Source organism: Callospermophilus lateralis, chromosome 15 (genome assembly GCF_048772815.1).
Source record: "Callospermophilus lateralis isolate mCalLat2 chromosome 15, mCalLat2.hap1, whole genome shotgun sequence".
Taxonomy (NCBI): Eukaryota; Metazoa; Chordata; class Mammalia; order Rodentia; family Sciuridae; genus Callospermophilus; species Callospermophilus lateralis.
The window spans coordinates 26466278-26494156 of NC_135319.1; the positions used below are offsets into that span (position 1 = coordinate 26466278).

Here is a 27879-nt window from a genome sequence, read left to right on the forward strand (position 1 = left end):
ATATATATATATATATATCTGTGAAATGAACTCCATCATCAAATTAATTAATACATCTACCACGTCCCATAGTTATGTTTTTGTTTGTTTATGAAAGAATGATTAAAATCTGTTCTCTTAGCAAATTTCAAGTGTACAGATTTTATTAACTATAACCATAATATGGTACATTTGATCCTCAAAACTTATTCAATATGTAACTTATGGTTGTACCCTTGGACCCCTATCTCTCCATTTCTTCCACCCTGCAACTCCTGGCAAATACCATTCTTTTTGCTTATCGCATGAATTCACTGTTTTTTAAAGATTTCCATGTGTAAGTAACATCATTCAGTATTTGTCTTTTTCTGTTTGATCTATTTCATTTAGCACAATGCCTATCTAGTTCTTTCATGCTGTTACCAGTGGCAGAATTTCCTTCTTTCATGTAGTGGAATAATATTAATAATATTCACACACACACACACACACACACACACACACACACACACCATTTTCTTATCTATTTAGACATTCTTGGACATTTAGGTTGATCCTATGTCTTGGCTTTTATGAATAATGCCATAATAAACAGTGAAGTGCAGAAAGCTTCCTTTTCTTTTGCTATACGTCCAGTAGTAGAAATGCTGACTCAAATAATAGCTCTATTTTAATGTTTTGAGGCTTCATGTTGTTTTCCATCAGAGTTGTTCTAATGTACATTCCTGTCAATGTTATTCAGAGTTCCTTTTTATCCACATCCTCACCAAACCCTTGTTATCTTCTAACAGGTATGAGGTAGTATTTAATCACAGTAATTCAATTTGTGTTTCTCTAGTGATTAGTGATTAGTGATATTGAACTTTTGTTCAAGTACTTGTAGGTCATTTGCATGTCTTTTTTTTGAGAAATGTCTGTTCAGATCCTTTATCTATTTTTCAATTAGGTTATTTGTTTTCTTGCTATTGAGTTGTTTAAGTTTATTAACTGAATAATTTTTTTTCTGGCCTCAATCATTTTCTCTTTGTTTGTGTCAAATTTCTATATATCCACAGGGATTTGCATCTTAATTGTAGTTTAATTTCTTGTTTTAATTTCTTTTTTTATAATCTGATGGATCAATTTTTAGACCCCCTTCCCTTATAGATATTTAAAACCCTGATTTTTTAAGTCTTCCCCCAGTATAGTATTCGTAGTATTTTGATCCATTACCTTTATTTTTTTAATGGGTTGTTCAAAACATTACAAAGCTCTTGACATATCATATTTCATACATTTGATTCAAGTGGGTTATGAACTCCATTTTTTCCCGTATACAGATTGCAGTATCACATCCACGTTTTTACATATTGCCATACTAGTGACTGTTGTATTCTGCTACCTTTCCTATCCTCTACTATCCCCCCTCCCCTCCCCTCCCATCTTCTCTCTCTATCCCATCTACTATAATTTATTTCTCTCCCTTGTTTTGTTTTTTTTTCTTTTCCCCTCACATCCTCGTATATGTAATTTTGTATAACAATGAGGGTCTCCTTCCATTTTCATGCAATTTCCCTTCTCTCTCCCTTTCCCTTCCACCTCTCGTCCCTGTTTAATGTTAATCTTTTTCTCATGCTCTTCCTCTCTGCTCTGTTCTTAGTTGCTCTCCTTATATCAAAGAAGACATTTGGCATTTGTTTTTTAGGTATTGGCTAGCTTCACTTAGCATAATCTGCTCTAATGCGATCCATTTCCCTGCAAATTCCATGATTTTGTCATTTTTTAGTGTTGAGTAATACTCCATTGTGTATAAATGCCACATTTTTTTAATCCATTCATCTATTGAAGGGCATCTAGGTTGGTTCCACAGTCTAGCTATTGTGAATTGTGCTGCTATGAATATCAATATCAATGTAGCAGTATCCCATTAGTACGCTCTTTTAAGGTCTTCAGGGAATAGTCCGAGAAGGGCAATAGCTGGGTCAAATCGTGGTTCCATTTCCAGCTTTCCCAGGAATCTCCATACTGTTTTCCAAATTGGCCACACAAATTTGCAGTCCGACCATCAATGTACAAGTGTACCATTTTCCCCACATCCTCGCCAGCACTTGTTGTTGTTTGACTTCATAATGACTGCCAATCTTACTGGAGTGAGATGGTATCTTAGGGTGTTTTGCATTTCTCTGACTGCTAGAGATGGTGAGCATTTTTTCATGTACTTGCTGATTGATTGTATGTCCTCCTCTGAGAAGTGTCTGTTCAGGTCCTTGGCCCATTTGTTGATTGGGTTATTTGTTTTCTTATTGTTTAATTTTTTGAGATCTTTGTATACTCTGGATATTAGGGCTCTATCTGAAGTGTGAGGAATAAAGATTTGTTCCCATGATGTAGGCTCCCTATTTACCTCTCTTATTGTTTCTCTTGCTGAGAAAAATCTTTTTAGTTTGAGTAAGTCCCATTTGTTGATTCTTGTTTTTAACTCTTGTGCTATGGGTGTCCTATTAAGGAATTTGGAGCCCGACCCCACAAAATGTAGATTGGAGCCAACTTTTTCTTCTATCAGACGCAGAGTCTCTGATTTGATAGCAAGCTCCTTGATCCATTTTAAGCTAACTTTTGTGCATGGTGAGAGAAAGGGATTCAGTTTCATTTTGTTGCATATGGATTTCCAGTTTTCCCAGCACCATTTGCTGAAGATGCTATCTTTCCTCCATTGCATGCTTTTAGCTCCTTTATCAAATATAAGAGAGTTGTAATTTTTTGGATTGGTCTCTGTGTCCTCTATTCTGTACCCTTGGTCCACCTGCCTGTTTTGGTACCAGTACCATGCTGTTTTTGTTACTATTGCTCTGTAATATAGTTTGAAATCTGGTATCTATCGCTATACCGCCTGATTCACACTTCCTGCTTAGAGTTGCTTTTGCTATTCTGAGTCTTTTATTTTTCCATATGCATTTTATGATTGCTTTATCTATTTCTACAAGAAATGCCATTGGGATTTTGATTGGCATTGCATTGAACCTATAGAGAACTTTTGGTAATATCGCCATTTTGATGATGTTAGTTCTGCCTATCCATGAACAGGGTATATTTTTCCATCTTCTAAGATCTTCTTCTGTTTCTCGCTTTAGGTTTCTGTAGTTTTCATTGCATAAATCTTTCACCTCTTTTGTTAGGTTGATTCCCAAGTATTTTATTTTATTTTATTTTATTTTATTTTTTTGAGGATATTGTGAATGGGGTGTTTTTCTTCATTTCCAGTTCAGAAGTTTTGTCGCTGATATACAGAAATGCCTTTGATTTATGCGTGTTGATTTTATATCCTGCTGAATTCATTTATTAGGTCTAGTAGTTTCTTTGTAGACCTTTTGGGTCTTCTAGGTATAAAATCATATCATCTGCAAATAGTGATAATTTAAGTTCTTCTTTTCCTATCTTAATGCCTTTAATTTCTTTTGTCTGTCTAATTGCTCTGGCTACTATTTTGAGAACTATATTGAATAGAAGTGGTGAGAGAGGGCATCCCTGTCTTGTTCCAGATTTTAGAGGGAATGCCTTCAGTTTTTCTCCATTTAGAATGATGCTAGCCTGAGGCTTAGCATAGATAGCTTTTACCATGTTGAGGTAAGTTCCTGTTATCCCTAGTTTTTCTAGTGTTTTGAACATAAAGGGATGCTGTACTTTGTCAAATGCTTTTTCTGCGTCTATTGAGATGATCATATGGTTCTTATCTTTAGGTCTATTGATGTGGTGAATAACGTTTATTGATTTCTGTATATTGAACCAGCCTTGCATCCCAGGGATGAATCCTACTTGATCATGGTGTACAATTTTTTTGATATGCTTTTGTATTCGATTTGCCAGAATTTTATTGAGGATTTTTGCATCTAGGTTCATTAGAGATATTGGTCTGTAGTTTTCTTTCTTTGAAGTGTCTTTGTCTGGTTTCGGGGTCAGGGTGATGTTGGCCTCATGGAATGAATTTGGAAGAGCTCCTTCTTTTTCTATTTCCTGAAATAACTTGAGGAGTATTGGTATTAACTCTACTTTAAAGGTTTTGTAAAACTCCGCTGTATACCCATCTGGTCCAGGGCTTTTCTTGGTTGGAATTCTTTTGATGGCTTCTTCTATTTCCTCCATTGTTATTAGTCTGTTTAAATTGTGTGTATCTTCCTGACTCAATCTGGGCAAATCATATGACTTAAGAAATTTATTGATATCTTCACTATCTTTTATTTTATTGGAATATAGGGTTTCAAATAATTTCTAATTATCTTCTGTATTTCTGTACTGTCTGTTGTGATATTGCCTTTTTCATCCTGTATGTTAGTAATTTGAGTTCTCTCTCTTCTTCTGTTAGTTATCATGGCTAAGGGTCTGTCGATCTTATTTATTTTTTCGAAGAACTAACTTTTAGTTTTGTCAATTTTTTCAATGTTTTTTTTTGTTGTTGTTTCAATTTCATTGATTTCCACTCTAATTTTAATTATTTCTTGCCTTCTGCTACCTTTGCTGTTGTTTTGCTCTTCCTTTTCTAGGGTTTTGAGATGAAGTGTGAGCTCATTTATTTGTTGGTGTTTTCTTTTTTTGAGGAATGAACTCTAGGCAATTAATTTCCCTCTTAAAACTGCTTTCATTGTGTCCCATAGATTCTGATATGTTGTGTCTGTATTTTCATTTATCTCTAAGAATTTTTTGATTTCCTCCTTTATGTCTTCTGTAACCCATTGATCATTCAGTAACATATTGTTCATTTTCCAGGTGATGCAGAATTTTTCCTTCCTTCTTTTATCATTGATTTCCAGTTTCATTCCATTTTGATCAGATAAGATGCATGGTACTAACTCCACACCTTTATATTTACTAAGAGTTGCCCTATGGCATAATATATGGTCTATCTTTGAGAAGGATCCATGTGCTGCTGAGAAGAACGTATGCTCTCTTGATGATGGTTGATATATTCTATATATGTCAGTTAAGTCTAGGTTATTGATTGTGTTACTGAGTTGTATAGTTTCTTTATTCAGCTTTTGTTTGGAGGATCTGTCCAATGGTGAGAGTGGTGTGTTGAAGTCACCCACAATAATTGTGTTGTGGTCTATTTGGTTCTTGAACTTGAGGAGAGTTTGTTTTATGAACGTTGCAGCACCATTATTTGGTGCATACAAATTGATGATTGTTATGTCTTATTGGTGAATGGTTCCTTTTAACAGTATATAGTGTCCTTCTTTATCGCTTTTGATTAACTTAGGTTTGAAGTTGATTTTATTCGATATGAGTATGGCCACTCCTGCTTGCTTCCGAGGACCATATAAATGGTATGATTTTTTCCCAACCTTTCACCTTCAGCCTGTGTATGTCTTTTCCAATCAGATGAGTCTCCTGAAGGCAGCATATTGTTGGGTATGTTTTTTTAATCCAAGTTACTAGCCTATGTCACTTGATTGGTGAGTTTAAGCCATTAACGTTTAGGGTTACTATTGATATATGGTTTGTACTTCCAGCCATGTTTGTTTATTTATTTATTTATTTATTTATTTTAATTTGGCTTGCTTTTCCTCTTTGGTTATCGCCCCCCCCCCTTTACTGAGATAGCTCCAACTGTTAGTTTTGGGTTCGGTTTTTCATTTCCTCTTCTTGTAGTGTTTTGCTCAAAATGCTTTGCAGTGCTGGTTTTCTGGCTGCGAATTTATTTTACTTTTGTTTATCATGAAATATTTTAATTTCATTGTCAAACCTGAAGCTTAATTTTGCTGGATACAATATTCTTGGTTGGAATCCATTATTTTTCAGTGTTTGAAATACGTTGTTCCAGGATCTTCTTGCTTTCAACGTCTGTGATGAAAAATCAGCTGTCAACCTAATTGGTTTATCCCTGAATGTAATCTGCCTCCTTTCTCTTGTAGCTTTTAATATTCTCTCCTTGTTCTGTATGTTGGATATCTTCATAATAATGTGTCTTGGAGTTGGTGTACTACAGTTTTGTATGTTTGAGGTCCTGAAGGCTTCCAGATTTTGGCAGTCCATTCCATCTTTCATTTCTGGAAAGTTTTCTAAGATTATTTCATTCTAAAGGTTGTTCGTTCCTTTGGTTTGGATCTCTCTGCCTTCTTCTATCCCAATGACTCTTAAGTTTGTTTTTTTTATGACTTCCCATATCTCTTGGATGTTTTGCTCATGGTTTCTTACCAGCTTTTCTGCATTGGCTATAATCTTTTCAAGTTGATAAACTTTGTCTTCATTATCTGATGTTCTGTCTTCTATTTGATCTAATCTATTTGTAATATTCTCATTTGAGTTTTTGATTTGGTTTATGGTTTCCTGCATTCCTAGGATTACTTTTTGATTTTTTTTTTTAAATCTCTATCTCTGGTAGAGTTCATGTTTTGCTATTTGAGTCTGCTTATGTAATTCTTTCTCTGTCCATTTTTCTGATGCCTCTAGGTTCTCCTGTAAATTTAAGTTATCCTGCATTGTTTGTAATCCTTTTTTCCCTTGTTTTTTAATGGTGCTCACATTACTTTCCAACTCTGTTTGACTGCTGTGTTTCTGTTTTCTCCTCTAAATTTGTTTTGGTTTTTATAGCTCCAATATCTCTCCTTTGTGTTGGGAGACAATGTTTAGAGATGTTGGATTTAATTGTGATTTAAGGTAAATTCATTAGTTTCATTAAAGGCCTACAGATTTTGAAGGCATATAGAGAATTGAGGTTTGAACTTAGGATTTTATGTTAAGGTCAGGCGATTTGATGGTGTGGAGGTTGTTAGCTTCTTTGGGGGGTTGCTCAAATGCAGGTGGATATTAACAAGAGAATAGACAGGAGTACTTGGGGGTAGTTAAGGGCTTAGGCGGACTATAGACTGACTCGTAGTATTCATCTATTTGCATTTAGTAAATTATATGTAATTGGGGTAGTCATGCTTAAGAGGAAAGATAGGGAAAAGGTAAGGAAGCAAACCAAGAAAGAGAGAGGGAGAGAAGGAAGAAAGAGAAAAAAATAAAAAAGAAAAAGAAATGATTCAAAATAATAAAATACAGTAAAATAAAAAGTACAATAAAAAATTTTTTTAAAAAAAGGCACTTTTAGTCTTCTATTTTCTTCACTTCTAGTAGATGGTGCTGTGCCTTCCAGTCCAAGATTTTGCCCCCCGGCTGTAGGAAACAATCCGTGTCAGGCTGCTCCCTCCTCCCCCACCTGGTGTCTCTCCAAACCTGTTAACTTAGGTTTATTCCTGGTCTCTAGTCTCCTCACTTCTCCTGCCAGACAGGCCTTCCCCAGTGTGATACCTCTCCGCAGTTCAAGCTACACTCTGGGCCTGCAGTTTCCTGGATGTGGAGCACAACTATTGGGAACTGGCCCCCTATTTAGATTCCCTCTGATAGCCACACCCCTGAGAGCTGGCGAGACAGGTTTTGTTTTTGCTGCTGGTGGGAGGAGGGAGTTGTTGGTCAGGTGCCTTTACCTTTCCCCATGCCTCTATTCACACTCACTCTGATAATCACGCCCTGGAAATCCGGGGAGAGCTTTTATGCGATTTCCCTGCTGTATGGGGGAAGGGCTAAATGTCACACACCTGTTCTATTGCTGAACTTGCTACGATCTGTCTGAAACTGGAGATGGTGACGTCAGCTCTCCAAGATGGTGGCCGCTGGCTTCCTTGGTGGGTTTTCCCACCATGTGGAGGACAGATCTGGACTCTTTCTCTCCCCCATCTCAAACCCAGAACTCAGCCCGGAGCACAGTGAGGGCACAGTTGGCAGGACCCCACAGAATCCGCAGCACCGTTTCTCTGTGTTGCTGGCACGCCGTTTCTTGGCGCTCAGTCTCTGGCTGCAGGGCGGGCTGATGATCAATCAGCCTGAATCTCCAGGCACATTGTTCACTCTCGATTGAGCCACAGTATTTGATCCTCGGGTGTTGGAAATCCTTCCTCTAGGTTTCAGTGCACCCCAATTTTGCTGGAAATTCCTAACAAGATAGCTTTTGGCCGTTCTAACTCGTTATTCACCTGCACAGTGATGTGGTACATGGGGCTGATGTACTCTATTCACCGCCATCTTCCTCTGAAAAGTGATCCATTATCTTTATTTAACTAAATCACTTTTAACCAATTTGGGCTAGTTAGGTTATAATGAAACTCTAATAGTTTAGGATCTAGCACAATAGGTTCTCTTGAGAGTAGGCCTTATTACAAAGCACAGATTGTTTTGGTTATGATATTTACAAATGCCTACATTCTCCTCCATCTGCTAAAAGCATGAGGGAACATTTTTTTTATGACTTTCAGTCTCAGAACCTGGGAAAACTCCTGGAGATAAAATTCACAAATGTTAACATCCCCCTGAGATGCAGTTACTTTCAGACTTTTTCACTCTGAGGCTGTAGCAATTTATCAATAACAATTCACATTTTCTTCCCCCTACACTGTTTATCACTGAGATTTCTGCTTGTTAGTCTCTGCTTCATTGAATTGTTGATTCTCTGCATTTACTTGCCTCTTTTCAGTTTGGGTGGGGAGCGTGGTTTGATCTGTGATTTCAGTAAACCTATTGATTTTCAGGCTAAGTTTTTTACTGATTAGGATGGAGTAGTGGCTTCCAAGCTCCTTCCATATTGGGGCAGAAACAAATATACCTCTCTGTTCTTCCCAACTCTGAAGGATATTTTGTTTATTGCAGTATTTGGAAGGCATATTAATTTTTTTGTATCAGCATTTAAAGACATTCTGTCTTCTGGTTTCCACAGCTTCAGTGAGAAGTTAGTTATATTTCATTGTTACTACTCTGAAGGTAATGTATTTTTTAACTGCTCCATGGATTATGATATGCTTAGGAATAGATGATTCTTTTGTTTATATCTTGTTTGGGGTAATTTAAAAAAATCTCAGCCAATATTTATTTAATTCTTCCTCTTGTTTAATCTCAAGTCACCAAATGCTTTAAAGATTGGACTATCTGACAGTGTCCAACATCGTTTTGGGCTCAATTTTTTTTTTTTCAATTCCAAAGTTTGAACATTTTTGGGGGGCTTATATTTGAGTTCACAACTACTGTCATTTTCTGTGTTTCATCAGCTTTTAAAACCATCAAGTATATTTTTAATTTCAAAGATTATATTTTCCATTTATAGAAGGTCTATTTGACTAAAAATATAGTAGTCCTCCTTTTTTTGTGGTTTTACTTTCTATGGTTTCAGGTACCAGTGGTCATCTGTTGTTCAAAAAAATTATTATGGTGCAATAAGGAATTAGCATATTTTAAGAGAAAGTGAGAGACCATATAATTTTATTATATTTATTATATTTATTAGAGTATATTGTTATAATTATTATATTTTACTATTAGTTATTATTGTTAATTCATTACTGTGCCTAATTTATAAATTAAATTTCTGTGTGTGTGTGTATTCAGAGAAAGAGAGAGGACATAGTATGGTTTGTATTATCTGTGGTTTCAGACATCCATTGGGGGGGGTCTTGGAACATTTTCCTCACACATAAGGCACAGACTACTATAAATACAAATTTTCTGCTGAAATACTATTTTTAGAACATTGTAAACTATTTTCTTATGCCTTAATTAACATAATAATCATGGTTAAAGTTCTTTATCAACTCTGTGCATAACTACTACATCTGCTTTCATTACCTATTTTATCTTTACTGTTAGTTATGGTTTCCTTTTTTATCCCATAACTAGTAAAATTTTATTGTATGCAGGACATGATGAATGATATGCTATATCCTCTTGGTTCAGTTACTGTCTTAGTTTGTGTTATGTTACTATAACAGAATAACAGAGTATTTAATAATGAAAAAAAAATTGTTGTCTCACAGTTCTGAAGTCTAGGATGTCCAAGATTAAGTCTCTGGCATCTGACAAGGGCCTTCTTGCACAATGGCAAAAGGGCAAAGAGGCAAAAGTGGCCAAACTCATTGTCTTATAATGGTATTGGCATTAATCTCACCCATGAGGGCTGAATCCTCATGGCCCCATCACATTCAAAGATCCCATATTCTGATACCACCACAATGGCCACCAAAATTTGACATGAGTTTGGAAGGGGACAGATATTAAATTCTAGCAGTTACCTCATTCAAAAGTTTTGGATTATTTAGTTAGTTGTCTAGGCTCATTTTCAGACTTCTTAGGGTAGATGTAGTTCCCTTCAATTTTTTTTTAACTCAAGGGACTACTTACTTTAGGAACCTGCTGCACCCAGACACACTGATTTTTGTCACTTCTGCTCAGCAAGTCTGTCACTCTTTGCTTGTCTCTGGTTTTGCCCTACTACTTTGGAACATGCCCTCAGGATGAAAGTTGGGTTTAGTGTAAAGTTTTCCTTTTCTGTTTTCCTTTTGTCAATGTTCATATCCTGTGATGGCTGCCTTCCAATTTCTGTAAAACAATTGTTTTATAGTTCACATCTGGTAACACACAAAATTCATGTGGTTTCTTTAGTAATTTCTCCTCCTTTTTACTTGACATTTGGTAACTCACCTCATGAAGTTACTTTTCTTTAATTAAGTGATGTTACCTGACTTTAACAAATTATTTTAGTAATAATTTGAGTAATAAAACAAGTCTTTTATTTTTCTTTTGGACATGAGCATTGTTTGCCTTTGCAAGGCACCTGAGGTCACTCTGAACTCAGGACCACTGTATACTAATGAAGCTTTCCAGGAACCACCTAGGCAATACAAACTTGGGTTCAGATTGACTTAATGCCTGGTGTACTTCTTATTCAGCTTTACCTTAGTACTGCATAATTTGGTTTATCTATCAATCATGTCATTGTCATAGAATGACAAATTTAGAAAAACAAAATGAAATTATTATACATATGTATAATTCTTTATAGTTTAAATATTCTTTTTCAAATTTTCTAATCTTGGCAGTTTCTGTGCATTGATTTTTGTTTTCCTCCACAAACTAAGCTCTCAAAATGAAACTTCAAATTCTCTGGGCCTGACAAATAACATTAAGGACACAATGTCTCCAGTGCTTTGCTTACCTTTTGAGTTTCTTAATTTTCTTTTCAATTCATATCCTGCTAATTTCTATCTTGTTAGGTTCTTAATGTTTTCAAAAGGTGTGTGTGTGTGTGTGTGTGTGTGTGTGTGTATGTGTGTGTGTGTGCATGTGTGTGTGTGTATATGTATGACTGTGGAGTTCATCATTTTTTTGTTGTTGTTAGGAGGTATGATGGCTCTAATAACTCAGAAATCCAGTGATAGTTTCTACAATTCCTCTTCAAATTGCATAACAGTAATAAGCAATTTGGTACTTAATTAAAATATGATTTGATATATCATTATTGATACTATTTATTAAAATTTGAATTTCCATTTCCTTGAAATAATTTTATTAATTAAAGATTAAACTTATGCTTTTTCTGACTGAACTATATAAAAATGCTTTTTTATCCACCCCTCTCCATCTTGCCCCCAGAGCCATTTGGATGTGTATTTTTCACAGAACCCAGCAGGAACATCTGTTCAGAATATGCTCCACTGGAGTCAGGTATAACAAAAGGAATAAGGTAACAGATAAGTAAATTATCCTCATATGACAGAAGGGGATAGACATCATAGGAAAGAAAAGTGTATCTCAGTGTGATTAACTTACACTACTCATGGTTTACTTCATCATTATAGAAATCATGCCACTGCTGTAGAATGACAAATTCATAGGGATAAAATGAAGTTATTACATATTTGTATGAATCTTTATAGTTTATATAATGTATCAATGTCATATCTATTGGATCCTCTAAACTTCAGCAATAACAGAGCAATATAACTATTTTTTACAAGTGACAAAATGTTAGTCAGAACAGAAGAATAGGGACCATCTATTCCACACACCTTACTTGACTTGTCCAAGATTCAAAGCTAAAACTAGAACCCAGTTCTCCTGATGCCTAGTCTGAAATGCTTTCTCTAGACTGCACTTTTTTCTATGTTAAGCTGTAAGCCTCTTGAGGATCATGGGAAAGTTTTGTTCACTTTTGTATTTCCAAGACTAACATTTCTTGGCATATAATAGATATTAAACTAATATTTGTTTAATGATTGATACTGAAAAAGAGAAAAATCCAGTATGAATGTAATCTGAATGTTCAAGCTAGGACAATGCAGTAGAAAGAACATTTTCCTGGGAATAAAAAACCAAACATTAATTTTTTCTTTGAACCTTACTGGGAGGGTAACATTGAATAGTTGGTTTAACCTTTCTGAGTAAGTTCCTGATTTTTAAAATGAAATCATTCTTTAACCTAACAAAAATATTATAATAGAATGATGATTATAAAAGTTCTTTAAAGCTAATAAACACTAAAAAATTTAAATTATTATTAAGATATTAGATAAAACTTTTCCAATTGCAAAATATTTACATTTATGAAGTAATTGTTTTGATGTAATCATTATAAATATTCATTATAACTTATCTTTAAATTTAGTTTACCCCTGATGTTTGCTTCATCAGGAAAATCTAATTAATCTTTGTATCTATTCATCCATTATAATAAGGCTTTTTGAGTGCCTACAATGTGCCTTATATTGTACTATACTCATGGGAAACACAAGTAAGCTAAACAAAGACGCTTGTGTTCCTTAAGCTTACATTTTAGTAGTTGATACACAAGGAATAAAGAATAAGGTAGGGGGCTGGAGATGTCATAGAGCACTTGCCTAGCATGTGAGAGGCACTGGGTTCAATTCTCAGTACTGCATATAAATAAATAACATAAAAGTTCATTGACAACTAAAAAAAATCTTTAAAAAAAAGAATAAGGTAGTAGTAGTGCCCGGCGCAGTGGCACACACCTGTAATCCCAGTGGCTTGGGAAGCTGAGGCAGGAGAGGAGGATCTTGAGTTCAAAGTCAGCTGAAGCAAAAGCCAGGCACTAAGCAACTCAGTGAGACTCTGTCTCTAAATAAAATACAAAATAGGACTGGGGATATGGCTCAGTGGTTGAGTGCCCCTGAATTCAATCACCTCCACCACCCGCCCAAAGAAAGAAAGACCAACAACAACAACAAAGAATAAGGTAGCAGGTAAGTAAATTATCTTCGTATGATAAAAGGGGATAGACATCATAGGAAAATGGGGTAAGGGGAGGAATAGGAGAAAAGGATTAGGCATTCTTATAAGTGGATTATACATTTGAAAGAGAGATTAGGCTCAGAGACCTCAGTAAGATGATGACAATTGAAAAATGATTTAAAGGAGGTAAAGGAATTGACAATATGGACAATATGAAATTTTTTCCTAGTCCATTAATGCAACTAGAGTAAACTTGGTAGTTTATAATCAGAAGAAATTTATTTCTTACAGTTCTAGAGGTTAGAAAGTCCAAGATCAAGATACTGGCAGATTCAGTGTCTGATGAGAGCTTGCTTTCTCCATTAGAGATGGCATTTTCTAGTAGTTTCTTCACATAATGAAAGAGGCAAAAGTCTCCTTGGGCTTATTTTATAAGGGCACTAACCCCATTCATGAACCTAATCACTTTCTAAAGGTCTCCACCTAATACCATCACCTTGGTGGTTAAAATTTCAACATATGAATTTGGGGAGGACATAAACATTTAGATCATAGCATGGGGGATAGGGTTTACAGAGAGAGGGAATAGCCAAAGAGAAGCACACTTAAGAAACAAGTGCAGGTCTGAAGTGAGTAAGTAAGAAAGCAGTAGAAAAGAAAGGCAAAAAAAGAATCTATCATTGCAAACGCTTTGGCATTCACCCTGTGTGAAGCCACTGCAAGTTTTTCATCAACAGGTGACACTCAATGAGCTATACTTTTATGGGATCACTTTGGCTGCTATGTTGAGTCTACTGCAGTGGGGCAAGGGTGGGAGCAGTGAGAAAATTAGGGAACTACTGCAGTAGTCCAAAGAAGAAATAATGATGGCTTGGACTGATGTATTGACAGCAGAGGTTGTAAAAATGGTTGAATTATGAGCACCCTCATGCATATCATGTGCATACAGCTGATGAGATACAGTCATGGATTCTGTGAGGAGTGAAAGAAAAGGAGAGAAGCTTGGATGACTCTAAAGTTTTTAACCTAAGCAATGAAAAGATGAAGTGACTCCTAAAAGAGATAGGGAGATTCGATGGTAGAGTGGAGTTGGAGGAGAGGTAAAATGTTCTGTTTGTTAAGTTTATACAGCCAAGCAACGAATATGATTAAGCAGTTTTATATAGCAATATAGAACTAAGGAGATACTTATTAAAAGAAGATGAATATTTTGAATATAAATGGCATGTAAAGTTGAAAGACTAGATGAGAACACAATAGAACGAGTATAGATAGAGATGAGGAGCAAGGATTGAGTGTTGAATTATTGAAGATTAAGATTTAGCAGAGGCTAAATCAGCCAAGGAGACTGAAAAGAAGCAGTAAGCGAAACAAGAAGATCACTGTATTCTAGAAGTTAAGGAAAGATCTCAAGGATGAAGGAATGAACAACAGTATCAGATGACATTGATAAGTAATACAGCAGAATTCCTTGGAGTTGACCAAGCTTTTATAAATGTTAAGGTTATAAATTATCTTGAACAATTTTGGTGGAAGAATATAAGTAGTGTGTGCTGGTAAATATTTTATAACTTGTGGGGGTGGAGACATAAGTAACATTTGTCAATTTCTGTGGTGGGGTTATTCCTGTCATGATTGATTTTAACCAACCAATGCAATACCACTGTACTTAAAGTTGGGAAAAGATGCCCATAATTAGATCTTATTAATAGAAACTGGTTCTAGCATACTACTGGATGGAGATGTAAGACTAATTAGATTGGATTTTTAAAATGATTGTTATTATGATTGCCTGATAATTTGACAAATGACATTCAGTTGCACACTTTAAATGGTTAAAATTATAAATTTTATTTTATGTGTATTTTACTACAATGTTTAAAAAGATGATTAAGGAGAGAAAGTGGAGATGGTGAAAACCCTTCTCTAGAATCTTGCTGAAAGGAGAATAAAAATATGTGTCAAGAGCTGTGGTAGGAAATGGGGAAGTGAATCTATCTTCTGAGACAATTAACAGCAGGTTTTTACATTAATGAAAATATCCTACTAAAGAGGAGAAATTTTATGGAGAGAGAAAGGGATGGAATTCTAGGATAGATGTCATCTAGTAGACAAGTAATAGATAAGCTTTTGAGCTAACAGAGATAATATCCCTTTTTTATTTGCTGGTAAGTATATTGATATAGTAAAAGTCTCTGAATTTTTATGATTGCTGCAGTTTTTTTGTCAAAATGGGAAAGTGCATTTTAATAAAATAGAGTTTGGATAGAAAAGAAAGTAGAAGTCAGTGGAGCAAAGAGAAGGTATTACATAATTGCCCAGAAGCATGGACAAGGAATTGGACGAGGGAATTATGGCATGGTTGCTGGGCAAGACTAATGGCCTGCATGAGGTGTGCAATCATCAATTTGAAGTGACTTCAGTAAGCGTAGTGCTTAGTTTTTTTTCCTCCAGTTTTGTTCAGTCTCATTAGTATAGGCATATAGTGTGTAGGAACTGGATTTTTATACATTTTGTGTGAGTGTGTGTGTGAAGCAAGTAGGATGATGCAATGCAAGTAGAAAAGTGTTGAGTAAATATAAGTGAGTAATTTTAATGATTGATTATGGAATTTCAGCTGGATAAGAAGGAAAGAAAGTACATTGAAGGAGTAAGATATAATAAAAGGTTGGAAGGATGAATGGATGCACAATCTTGGCAATGTTGAAGAATTTTTGACATTGATATGTCAGGGAGAATTAGGTGATGTTTAGAAAATGGAATAGATAAAAATTAGAGTATGTAAGGACTGAAGTATTATAAAGGTTTATGATAAGGTCACAGGGTAAATGGTTAGTATAAGATGGGGGACAAGATCATTGAGGTGAAGAGCTCAAGGAATTAAAATGAGGTTGTGAGAAAGATTAAATCGCTAAAACTGAAGGCAGGAATAGTTTCAGAGGGATAAACAGTAAGCAGGAACTAAACAGGCAGAACAACCTGTAGTTTAATAGATGATCACAACAGCAAAAAAAAAGTAAGTAATATAATTGAATGGTATGATATTCAGAGCTTGGAGGAAACTTCTTAGAGAGGAGGAAGTGAGAATAATTTAAAAGAAGAAATAATTAACAAAGAGGATTAACTAACACTCAGGTCCAGTGAACCCAGGTATATGGGAGGAAAAAAGTTGCACCACTTGAAGGAGCTATGAGGGAAGCATCATTCTCAGGAAAAAAAACCAGATTGTCAGTAGAGCAGGAAGGTAAGAGGCCAGTGAGAGGTTTAAGATACAGAGGTGATGATGGAATTCCAGATAATAAGAGTTTTAGGAGTTAAAGAGAGTTGGGAAGAATTAGAATAAGGATTATACGGAGTCATATAAGGTTTAGAAATCCATAGATCATAAGTAACCTGAGAGTGTGACCTTCTTGTGATGAAAACACAAAGAGAAAGTAAGCATAATCAAATTGAATCTAATAGACTCAGAGCCAATGTTAATGGTGAGGTTAAGAGTGTTTAGGAGTGAAGGAAGGGACAGCTTCTGAGACACACTCTTGAGTCCTGTTGGTTGAGGCAAGGTTGTTTAGAGAGGTGTCACAGACCCAATGCAAGACACTCACTCTTTTTTTTTTTTTAATTAGTAATGTTCTTTATTTTATAATAAAGGAAATAGAGGTCCAAGAAAGTTAAGTAACTTGTTCACAGACACATGGCTGCTTAGTGAGACTGGGCATGGATAAGGTCCTCTGGGCTCCCTAGCCATGCCTGTCCAGCCTTCCTTGTCCCCACTTCACTTCTCTCCTCCACCCTCTTCTGTACTCCTTGTGTAGTCCACACTAAGAATGCATCACACAGGAAGGAGCATCTTTTATATTTACAGATTTTAGTGCCGGAGGTTATCAATATTATTAAGAGAAAAACTTTAGATAAAATAAATTTAATAGAGTGTACATAAGCAAAGGACAATTGATGAATCAGGCAGCACTCAGAACCAGAAGAGGTTCAGAGAGCTCCACTCTGCTTGTGAGCCAGGAGGTTTTGGAGGCCGAACATGGAAGCAAAGTAGAAAACTTATTTGGCTTCAGCTAGACATTTGCCTTATTTGGGTATGATCCTGTGAAAAGTTCTTTAGTTTAGTTGGTGGTTTCTGATTGGTTAAACTTAAGTTTCATTTTACTGTTTATGTTGACTTGTGGATTTTCGTTTGCCTGGGAGCTCTGGTTATAGAGACAACCTCAGGCTAATGGCCTCCTTCTTATTTGTCTTAATGATCTATATTACACATTACAAAGGGTTCCTTGGTTAAATAAAATTTGGCAATGCTGAGTTAAACAGTTAATGAGGTTTTCTTTCTTAATGATAAAGCATTCTAGGATTCTTACTATTTTTTTTCTGTTTTTTTTAATTAAATTAATTTTTATTGTAGGTTGTTCAAAACATTACATAGTTCTTGATATATCATATTTCACACTTTGATTCAAGTGGAATATGAGCTCCCATTTTTACCCCATATACAGATTGCAGAATCACATCAGTTGCGCAACCATTGATTTACATATTGCCATTCTGGTGTCTGTTGTATTCTGCTGCCTTTCCTATCTGCTACTATCCCCCCTCCCCCCTCCCCTCCCCTCTTCTCTCTCTACCCCCTCTACTGTAATTCATTTCCCCCCCTTATATTTTTCCTCCTTTCCCCTCACTTCCTCTTGTATGTAATTTTGTATACCCCTGAGGGTCTCCTTCCAATTACATGCAATTTCCCTTCTCTCTCCCTTTCCCTCCCACCTCTCATCCCTGTTTAATGTTAATCTTCTTCTCATGCAGTTCGTCCCTACTCTGTTCTTAGTTACTCTCCTTATATCAAAGAAGACATTTGGCATTTGTTTTTAAGGGATTGGCTAGCTTCACTTAGCATAATCTGCTCTAATGCCATCCATTTCCCTCCAAATTCTATGATTTTGTCATTTCTTAATGCAGAGTAATACTCCATTGTGTATAAATGCCACATTTTTTTTTATCCATTCATCTATTGAAGGGCATCTGACATGATTCTATACCTAGCAGACCAAAAAGGGTCTACAAAGAAACTATTAGAGCTAATAAATGAATTCAGCAAAGTGGCAGGATATAAAATCAACACGCATAAATCAAAGGCATTCCTGTATATCAGCAACAAATCCTCTGAAATGGAAATGAGGACAACCACCCCATTCACAATATCCTCAAAAAAAATAAAATACTTGGGAATCAACCTAACAAAAGAGGTGAAAGACTTATACAATGAAAACTACAGAACCCTAAAGAGAGAAATAGAAGAAGATCTTAGAAGATGGAAAAATATACCCTGTTCATGGATAGGTAGAACTAAAATCATCAAAATGGTGATATTACCAAAAGTTCTCTATAGGTTTAATGCAATGCCAATCAAAATCCCAATGGCATTTCTTGTAGAAATAGAGAAAGCAATCATGAAATTCATATGGAAAAATAAAAGACCCAGAATAGCAAAAACAATGCTAAGCAGGAAGTGTGAATCAGGCGGTATAGCTATACCAGACTTCAAACTATACTACAGAGCAATAGTAACAAAAACAGCATGGTACTGGTACCAAAACAGGTGGGTGGACCAATGGTACAGAATAGAGGACACAGAAACCAATCCACAAAACTACAACTATCTTATATTCGATAAAGGGGCTAAAAGCATGCAACGGAAGAAGGATAGCATCTTCAACAAATGGTGTTGGGAAAACTGTAAATCCATATGCAACAAAATGAAACTGAATCCCTTTCTCTCGTCATGCACAAAAGTTAACTCAAAGTGGATCAAGGAACTTGATATCAAATCAGAGACATGGCGTCTGATAGAAGAAAAAGTTGGCTATGATCTACATACTGTGGGGTCGGGCTCCAAATTCCTCAATAGGACACCCATAGCACAACAGTTAATAACTAGAATCAACAAATGGGACTTACTCAAACTAAAAAGTTTTTTCTCAGCAAAAGAAACAATAAGAGAGGTAAATAGGGAGCCTGTGTCCTGGGAACAAATCTTTACTCCTCACACTTCAGACAGAGCCCTAATATCCAGAATATACAAAGAACTAAAAAAATTAGACAATGAGATAACAAATAACCCAATCATTAAATGGGCCAAGGACCTGAACAGAAATTTCTCAGAGGAGGACATACAATCAATTAACAAGTACATGAAAAAATGCTCACCATCTCTAGCAGTCAGAGAAATGCAAATCAAAACCACCCTAAGATACCATCTCACTCCAGTAAGATTGGCAGCCATTAGGAAGTCAAAAAACAACAAGTGCTGGCGAGGATGTGGGGAAAAGGGTACTCTTGTACATTGCTGGTGGGACTGCAAATTGGTGCGGCCAATTTGGAAAGCAGTATGGAGATTTCTTGGAAAGCTCGGAATGGAACCACCATTTGATCCAGCTATTCCCCTACTCGGTCTATTCCCTAAAGACCTAAAAAGAGCACACTATAGGGACACTGCTACATCCATGTTCATAGCAGCACAATTCACAATAGCAAGACTGTGGAACCAACCTAGATGCCCTTCAAAAGACACTCACTCTTGACCTCTACTGATGAAGCTGAGGATTTCTGAGGAAACCTAAGATTACCCCAAACACACAGGCCCCTTTGGGGAAGTAAAAGACTTTGGGGACACGTGCATTTGTGTGAAGATGATAGACTCACATCTTTAGATTTCCTGCCCCCATCTCCACCCCTTCCATTTCTTACACTAAAAAAAGGAAGGGAGAAGGGAAGAAGCCCTCCTGCATAAATACCAGCAGACCCAGTACAAAGGGGAATCATACAATACATGCCTTAATTTACATCAGCTGCCACTATAATGAGCAAGTATATATGGTCTTCTTCTTTTTGTTTTTCTTTTAGCTTCTTCATTGAAACCACTTGAAAGCTTATGATTGGGGCAGTCCTGTTTTGAATTTTCCTCATTTTAATCAAGTATGTCATTATGTATATTCTAAAAACCATCTCCCTTCCCATTTTGTTAAGATGACCCTCTTATAGATAAGAGTCATCTGTGAATCTCCAGAGTATTATTACATAGTGAGACCAGCAAGTGAAAATCATATTGTTTTGGAATCATATTTTTATATCCAACCAAAGCAGCTTTTCCATACTTTTACATATCTTAGTAGGAAATACCCTGGATAAACTTAGAGAAGTTGACAGTAGTAGAAGAATTCATCATCCTTCGTCTGGAAAACTATTTTATTTATAATTTGCACAACTCTGTACTTGGTAAATATGAGATAAAATGCACAATGTATTTCTTGACCTTAAAACCAGTTTTTCTATTTGGGAAGATAGGACAAATACATATAATAATTAGAAATAACTTTGAATTCAATGAGAACATGGTAAAAATTGTGTAAGTGTGATGACAAAATTTTTGAAATATTAGAAACCGAGCCTGTCTGACTTCAAAGTTTCTGCTTTCCTACTACACTTTTCTGCCTCAGCTAAATTCTGGGCCATATATAATCTGCTCATATGAAAAAGTCTTAAGTAAGATCTTAAAATCAAATTCAATGGGATTAGAGTTAAGCTTGGTTGCCAATATTTATAATTTATTAATAAACATATAGACAGTAATACAGCAGAAAATTTGAAATTCTTTCAAATACCTTCAAGAAACTTCCATGCTTTATAAGAAATACTGAACTTACCTGTGTGGAATCTTTGAATATTCTGAATTAAAACAATCTATTAGCTGGGTGTTGTGGTACATGCCTATAAACCCAGCAATTTGGGAGGCTGAGGCAGGAGGATCACAGATTCAAGGACAATCCCAGCAACTCAGCAAGTTCCAGTCTCAAAATAAAACAAAAAGGGCTGGGGATGTGGTAGAACATCCATGAGTTGAATCCCCATTACTATAAAGCAAACAAAATAAAAAGTAAATTACCTAGTTTCGATTTATGCTTGTTTCTGAGTAAAAATTGTAAGATCTGTTCTTTCATACTTGTTGCTTCCATAGATTCACTAAGTTTAACCCACCAGATTAAATTTATTTTAAAACATCATTTAATAATTTAATAAACAAAACTTTCTAATGTATCATTTTCTGTGAAAACTCTTTTTTTATTCATTTGTTTTTAGACAACTTCTCCATTGTACAATGTGTCAAATAGGAATGTGACAACTGCAACTTGGAGTGGTAGAAATGACTTATTGGCTGACCTGGAAGATGTTAAAATTTTACTTTCTGAAATCACAAACCTCATTAATCATAAAACTATTTCTTACTATAATCATATAGACTTTTTGTATGGATTAGATGCTTATCATCAAGTTTACTGTGAAATCCATGATATTATCCAAAAAAATCTATAAAGAACCATGATACTCTGTGTTTAAGGACTTATATCATTCCTATTAAAATTCAATTATTATAAGCTAAGAGTGATGGCACATGCCTATAATCTTGGCTACTCAGGAGGCTAAGACTGGAGGATTTCAAGTTCTGGACTAAGCTGCAAGACCCTCAGCAACTTAGTGAGTCCGTGTCTTAAAATAAAAAAGGACTGGGGATATAGCTCAGTGATGGAGTGCCCCTGGTTTCAATTCCCTGTGCCAAAAAAGGAATCCAATCATTTTTTTCTTACTATGTATGAAAATTCACATATTAAATTATTTAATAAAACAATTTAATAAAACAAACAGATCTGTTAACCTCCTTTTTTGTTCACATTTTAAAACAATCTTCAACAGCTGTTTACCCAATTTAAATTAAACCATTTAAATCACGTGAATAAAAAAAATTATTTGGATCCATTTTTTCATGAGCGCTCATCATATATGACATATGGACATATGTACATTCAAACACAAAACACAAGTGTGCACACATAATACATACGACACATAACATAATAGTAAAGGCCTTATAACTTTTTACAGGTGAAATCTCCATTGCAATGTTTAAAAACTCTATAGTCAAAAAATAGAACTGATCAGCAAAACATTAACCTAGGTCTGTATGAGCTCAAAAAAACAAAATATGGGAAAGGGCAATAATAAAATAGATATTGAAAAAAGCATTCTGGTTCTGTCGCAGATGTAAGAATAACCAAACTGGAGTTCTGGATATCATGTCTTCTTTTTGGTCTGTAGAAATCGCTTTAGTTAATCTGTCTGGAATCCAAATCAGCTTCTGTTCTCCCTGTGGAAACACATAAACAGACCCCCGATTCCAGGCAATCACTGGGTCAGGACCTTAGTTAATCTCTCTGGAATCCAAATCGGCTGCTGTTCTCCCTGTGGAAACACACAAACAGACCCCCGACTCCAGACAATTACTGGGTCAGGACCTTTCCATTGTCCTGTTAGAATATCCTTCCAAAGTACCTTGGGTTTATGTACATTTTTTTGACACATATGCCTTTATGTCCTTCCGCTAATTGTTGTTTGACCAGATCATGGGCTGCTTGTATCTTTTCTTTAGTCAGGGGCCACTGAGGAACCCATACTGGTCTTTCTGATAATTTTTATTGTCTCAGTGGCCCTTTCTGAAAATCCAACCCATGTCTGTCTGTTCCTTGATCTATTTGTATTGGTGCTGCTATACCTTGTTCTTGTTTTCCTAATCTTTTTCCTTTCCTAAAACCTTGTCTAGTCATAATAGTGGGTGCATTTTGGTTGATGTTATTTGTTAATATCAAACCCAATTGATCTAGGACATCTCGTCCCCATAAATTTATAGGAAGATGATCCAATACATATGGCTGTATAGTTCCTTCACATCCTTCAGGATCCTTCCAATCTAATACCATTGCACTTCTATGGGGATTAGTCGCCACTCCTAGGCCTCGAAGCGTTTGAGTGGCTTGTTGTAATGGCCAATGTTTTGGCCATTCTTGATGAGAGATGATACTAAGGTCTGCACCTGTATCCAGTAGCCCATTGAATTCATGTCCTTGAATATTTAGTTTTAGCATGGGGCGAGAATCTAAATTTAAAGACAGCATAGCCCAATCTACACCTGTGGAGCCTAATCCCTTGGAACCTCTTTCTACAGCAGGACTGGAAAATTTATCATGTAGGCTTACTGTGCTATTCTATCTCCTGGTGAAATTACAGATATACTGTTTGGAGAACTGGCTATAATTTTTATTTCACCTTCATAATCGGGATCAATTACCCCAGGACTTATCATAAGTCCTTTTAGAGTAGAAGAGCTGTGCCCCAATAATAAGCCTACTCTTCCTTTGGGAAGAGGTCCTTTTACCCCTGTGGGAATGATTTGAACTCCCATCTCTGGAGTTAGTACTGCTCTGGCGGAGCCACAGATGTCCAACCCTGAGCTCCCTCTGGTTTGTTTGATGAGGGATCTGATGGACAATGTGTCCTGGGCACTACCCTGATGGGGTTGCTGGGTTCCTCCAGTGCTCCGTATATTTGTGGTTTTGGGCCCCGGAGCATTGGGCCCCCTTGTCCATTTTTTGGCAGTGGAGCCTGATGCCTTTCTCCACGATATCATGGATAAACACTTGGTCCTTGTTCGTTTTTTGATAATGGAGTACCCTCTATGGTGGTTTGAGAACGGCATTCATTAGCCCAATATCTCCCTCTACGGCATCGTGGGCAAATACCCGGTATTCTACTCCTTTGATACCTAGTTTTGTTAAACCCTCCTCCTATGGGGCAATTCCTTTTAAAATGTCCTGTTTGTTCACAATTGTAGCATGTTCTTGGCTTGGCATCTAAAGCCTGTTTTACTGCAGCTGCCACAATTTGCCCTAGTTCATTAATGTCTCTGGCATCTAAAGCCTGTTTTACTGCAGTTGCCACGACTTGCTCTTATTCATTAATGTCTCTACATAATTTAATATATGTGTTTAAATCTTCATGTTTCCATGGTCTAATGATATCTCTGCACCAACGATTCGCTTGGTCATAAGCCAGTTGTTTTATTAATGGCATTGCTTGTTCTATATTCCCCAAAACTCTGGTAGCTGTTTGAATAAGCCTATCTACAAATTCAGCGTAAGATTCATTAGCTCCTTGTATTATCTTAGATAATTGACCTTGTAAACCTCCATGTCCTTGTAAAGTCTTCCATGCCTTAACTGCATCTACAGCAATTTGTGAATATGTACCAGGATCATATGCAATTTGTTGCTGCTGATCCTCATAAGGTCCTTTTCCTAACAACATATCTAGATTTCTCTGAGGATAACCAGCTGCTGCATTTCGCCTAGCCGTCTCCTTGCAAAATTCCTCATTGGCAACCTTCCATAACAGGTATTGTCCTCCATTTAGCACAGCTTTACACATATTAGCCCAATCTGCTGGCATCATGTTCAAGTTGGTAATGGATTCGACCAAGCTTACAGTGAAGGGTGCTTTAGGACCATAGGTTATTACAGCCTCTTTTAGCTGCTTCACTGTTTTGAAATTTAAAGTATGGTAAATTCGCTGCCCTCCTACCTCAAATATAGGGCATGTTAATACTTGAGATCCTGTCTCAGGATCTGAACCATCAACTGTGGGGGTTGGGGGCCTCCCAGCATATGGAGGTGGCCTTGTCAGTTGGACACTTATGTCCTCTGGTGATAGAAAGGTGTTAGTAGCAGTCTCCTGTTGTAACTTTTCCCCTAATGGCTTTTTCTGCTCTAAACTTCCTTCCTCTGTCTGACTAGCTCGAAAGACCTTCTCTTTTACTTAAATCTTTTCCTCTTTCTGACTAACTTGAGAGACCTTCTCTTACTTGAATCTTTATGTCTTCTCCTTCCTCTACCTTTGTCTGAATTGAAGGCTTTGGACTAAGCAAACCAGATACGAATGTCCACAATGGCAATGTGCCAACTGGCAGAGTCCCTGGGCTGTTCTTTTCTATTCTTTTTAAATCTTCACCATGATGGTTCCATTGTGATATACTTAACAACTCCTCCTTAAAAAGCCATGGGCTACATTTTTGTATTGTATCAACGTATGCCCTGGCTGGGTTGGGGTGTGTGGCTTGTGGGAAGCCGGTGGTGGCAGTTGGGCTCTGAGGGTTTTTTCCTGAGGAGCTGTTTTGTTTATCTTGTGTGGTTCTAAAAATAAAGTTAGTTTCTTTTGACAAGTGGCTCCTGAATTGTGCCCAGCCAGACTGCGGCATTAATAAAACAGGGCATTAATAAAACAGTATTTAATAAAACAATTGTCTATTTTCTCCTGTTCCCAGACCCTCTGTTCATTAAATCAGTGGTATTTATATTTACAAGAAAAATGGTAGACATATATCCATACAGTCTATTGAGTTTCTTAATAGAATTTAAATACCTAATATCAGAAACAATAATCTTACCATTTTTTTTGCAAGAGATAACCTTTTACAGAACATTCTTTATTTTCTTCAAAGGAATATGAACTAATGTTATGCATAAAATTAGAGTCTGGAAGATACCTGATATGAAAGCTAATTTTCCTCTCTGCTGAATGGAGAGTAAAAACACTTTCCTAGCTGTGAAAAAAAAAATGGGGGGAAAAAATAAGAAGAGGCTGGGCACCATGGTTCATGCTTGTAATCCTAGCGGCTCAAGAGGCTAAGACAAGAGGATCATGAGTTAAAAGTCATCCTCAGCAAAAGCAAGGCACTAAGCAAATCAGTGAGACCCTGTCTCTAAATAAAATACAATTTGGGCTGGGGGTGTGGCTCAGTGGTCAAGTGCCCCTGAGTTCAATCCATAGTATGAAAAAGAAAAAGAAAAAAGAAGAAGAGGCCTGGGTTTCAGTGTAGTGTTGCTGCCTGCTGATTGCTTTAGGCAGTGTCCCAGAGGCAAGGACATCATAGAAACCATATGGGGTTGTGCCTCACTTCCCCAAGTACAGAGCCCAGAGAGACTGAAGTTAGTTTTCCAGCACAGTGTGTGTAAAAAGTAGCAATCGTTGAGGTATATTCCTCTGAAAATAGATTTCAGTATAGTTTCTCAAAACATCTGTATTTTAGTGCATAAAAAATCCAAGAGTTTCCTCAACACCAGAGAAGTACAGATATGTTCAGGAGAGTACTAGAAGATGGGAAGAGACTGAAGATGTAGGATGAAAGGACGCTGTCAATAGCGGTGGCAAAACAATGGGCATCAGTGGCAGGCCTCCTAATGGCATTCAGACTTCCTGTTTCTGGTTCCACACATAAGGAGACTGAACACACTAAAAAACCAACAACTTTTCTTGGATCTTTAAGGGAGGTGAAGACATAGGGATTAAAAAGGTCAGAGAGAGAGACAGGTGAATACAGGTGGTTGCAGCTTACCTGAGCAGAGGCTCAAGGTAGCAGAAATACATAGAGAACCAATGCCAAAATAGGAAAATCTGAATGGTAAGTAATGAACTGCAAGAGACTCAGTGTGCAAAGTCTGAGAGTCAAAATCTCCAGGGAAACCCATTTATAGGGGACATACCAAGATTTTGTTAAGTCTCACTTCCAAGAGCTTTATAAGCCAAGTGAGCTTGACTAGGTTCAAGCCAAGACCAGAGAACTTTGTTAACAACAAGTTAGCAAGGTTTACCTCAGGGGAAACTAGTTCACCAGAGCCTAAAACCTGGGGGAAGGGAAATATCCAACTTCACTAATAACCTTTCAATGTGTGAGAAGGAAATAGCTGACTCTAGTCACTCTAGTCCATCTGTCCCACCTGATGTGGCGTAGGGGGACTTGAGAGTTTCTCTGGCTGATTAACACTTTTCATGTTTGCCCACATCATTGCTGGAAGAATTAAGTGTATCTCTATGCTTTTCCATTGGGAGAGTACATCTGGAAGCTTCTGCCTGGTTTCTCTTAGATTTTGTCCTGGGTACACTTACTTTTGGTGATTTTAATCTGTATCCATGTGTTGGAATAAAGATAACTGTGAACAAGACAATTTTTCTAAGACTTGTGTGTCCTTATAGTGTCATCATGTCCTAAGAGTATTCTTGGGATCTCCCAACAGAAATCTAAAAGGAAATGACAGAGGCAAATGACTAGAACAGACCCTTCATAAAAGAGAGAATCCAAAATACCATTAAGCTTTTCAAAGGATGCTCCATATTTGAAAGCCTTAAAAAGATACAAAAGACAAATAACAATATGATGAAATGTCTAAAATTAAACAGCATGTGCTAACTGTTGAATGGGCATGTGAAACAACCAGAAATCTCATACACTGTTTGTGAGAACATAAATTGGTGAAGGAACTTTGGAAAGTTCTTTGAAATTGACTGTTATTGTTTTAAATACATATACCCTATAACCTGCCAATTCTATAACTGAGAATATACTCAACAAACTTGCAGGCAAATGTGTATGAAAATGTACAAGAATGTTATAACAGCATAATTTTAACAGCAAGAATTGGAAAAACATCAAATATCCACCCACAGTAGCAAATACATACAATAACCTCAATCAGACAGAATGTGAGCATAACACCCTATTGGAGAATGTTATAACAACAGTCAGAGAAGAGAGAAACAATGTGCATTTACTTTAGCTGTGAGTATGTCAATATAAATTTTTGATACACGAACAAATATTCAATATTCTTTAGGATGAATTGTCATTTCTGCCGGGGTCCAGCCCTAGCGGGGTCCAGGGAGGCCTGAAGGATGAGTGGTGTCAGCGAAAAGATGAGACAGGAGTCGTTTCATTGGAGTAATCTCCAGAGACAGAGAGAGCTCTAATGCAGCTTTCTCTGGGTCATCTTTTATTACAATTTTTCTCATCATTATAGATTCAGAATATGTCATTGATTATACAATTTCAAAACTTTGCCAAGACATAACGTTTCCTTAACCATAATTAGGGGCATAGAAAAATGTAACATCAATTTACATTTTTCCAGGATGTGACTTTTTAGTTATCAATCA

The 27879-nt window shown here is 36.5% G+C and overlaps 1 protein-coding gene across 1 annotated transcript in view; it reads left to right on the forward strand.

The window, feature by feature from the left end:
* Lipj (lipase family member J) overlaps positions 1-21378 on the forward strand; it is a 47896-nt gene extending 26518 nt beyond the window's left edge. The window contains 3 exon segments of the mRNA XM_076834094.1: positions 11410-11481; positions 19912-19983; positions 21145-21378. Coding sequence (XP_076690209.1) covers positions 11410-11481; positions 19912-19983; positions 21145-21378 — 378 coding nt within the window.
* The last annotated feature ends 6501 nt before the right edge of the window (positions 21379-27879 follow it).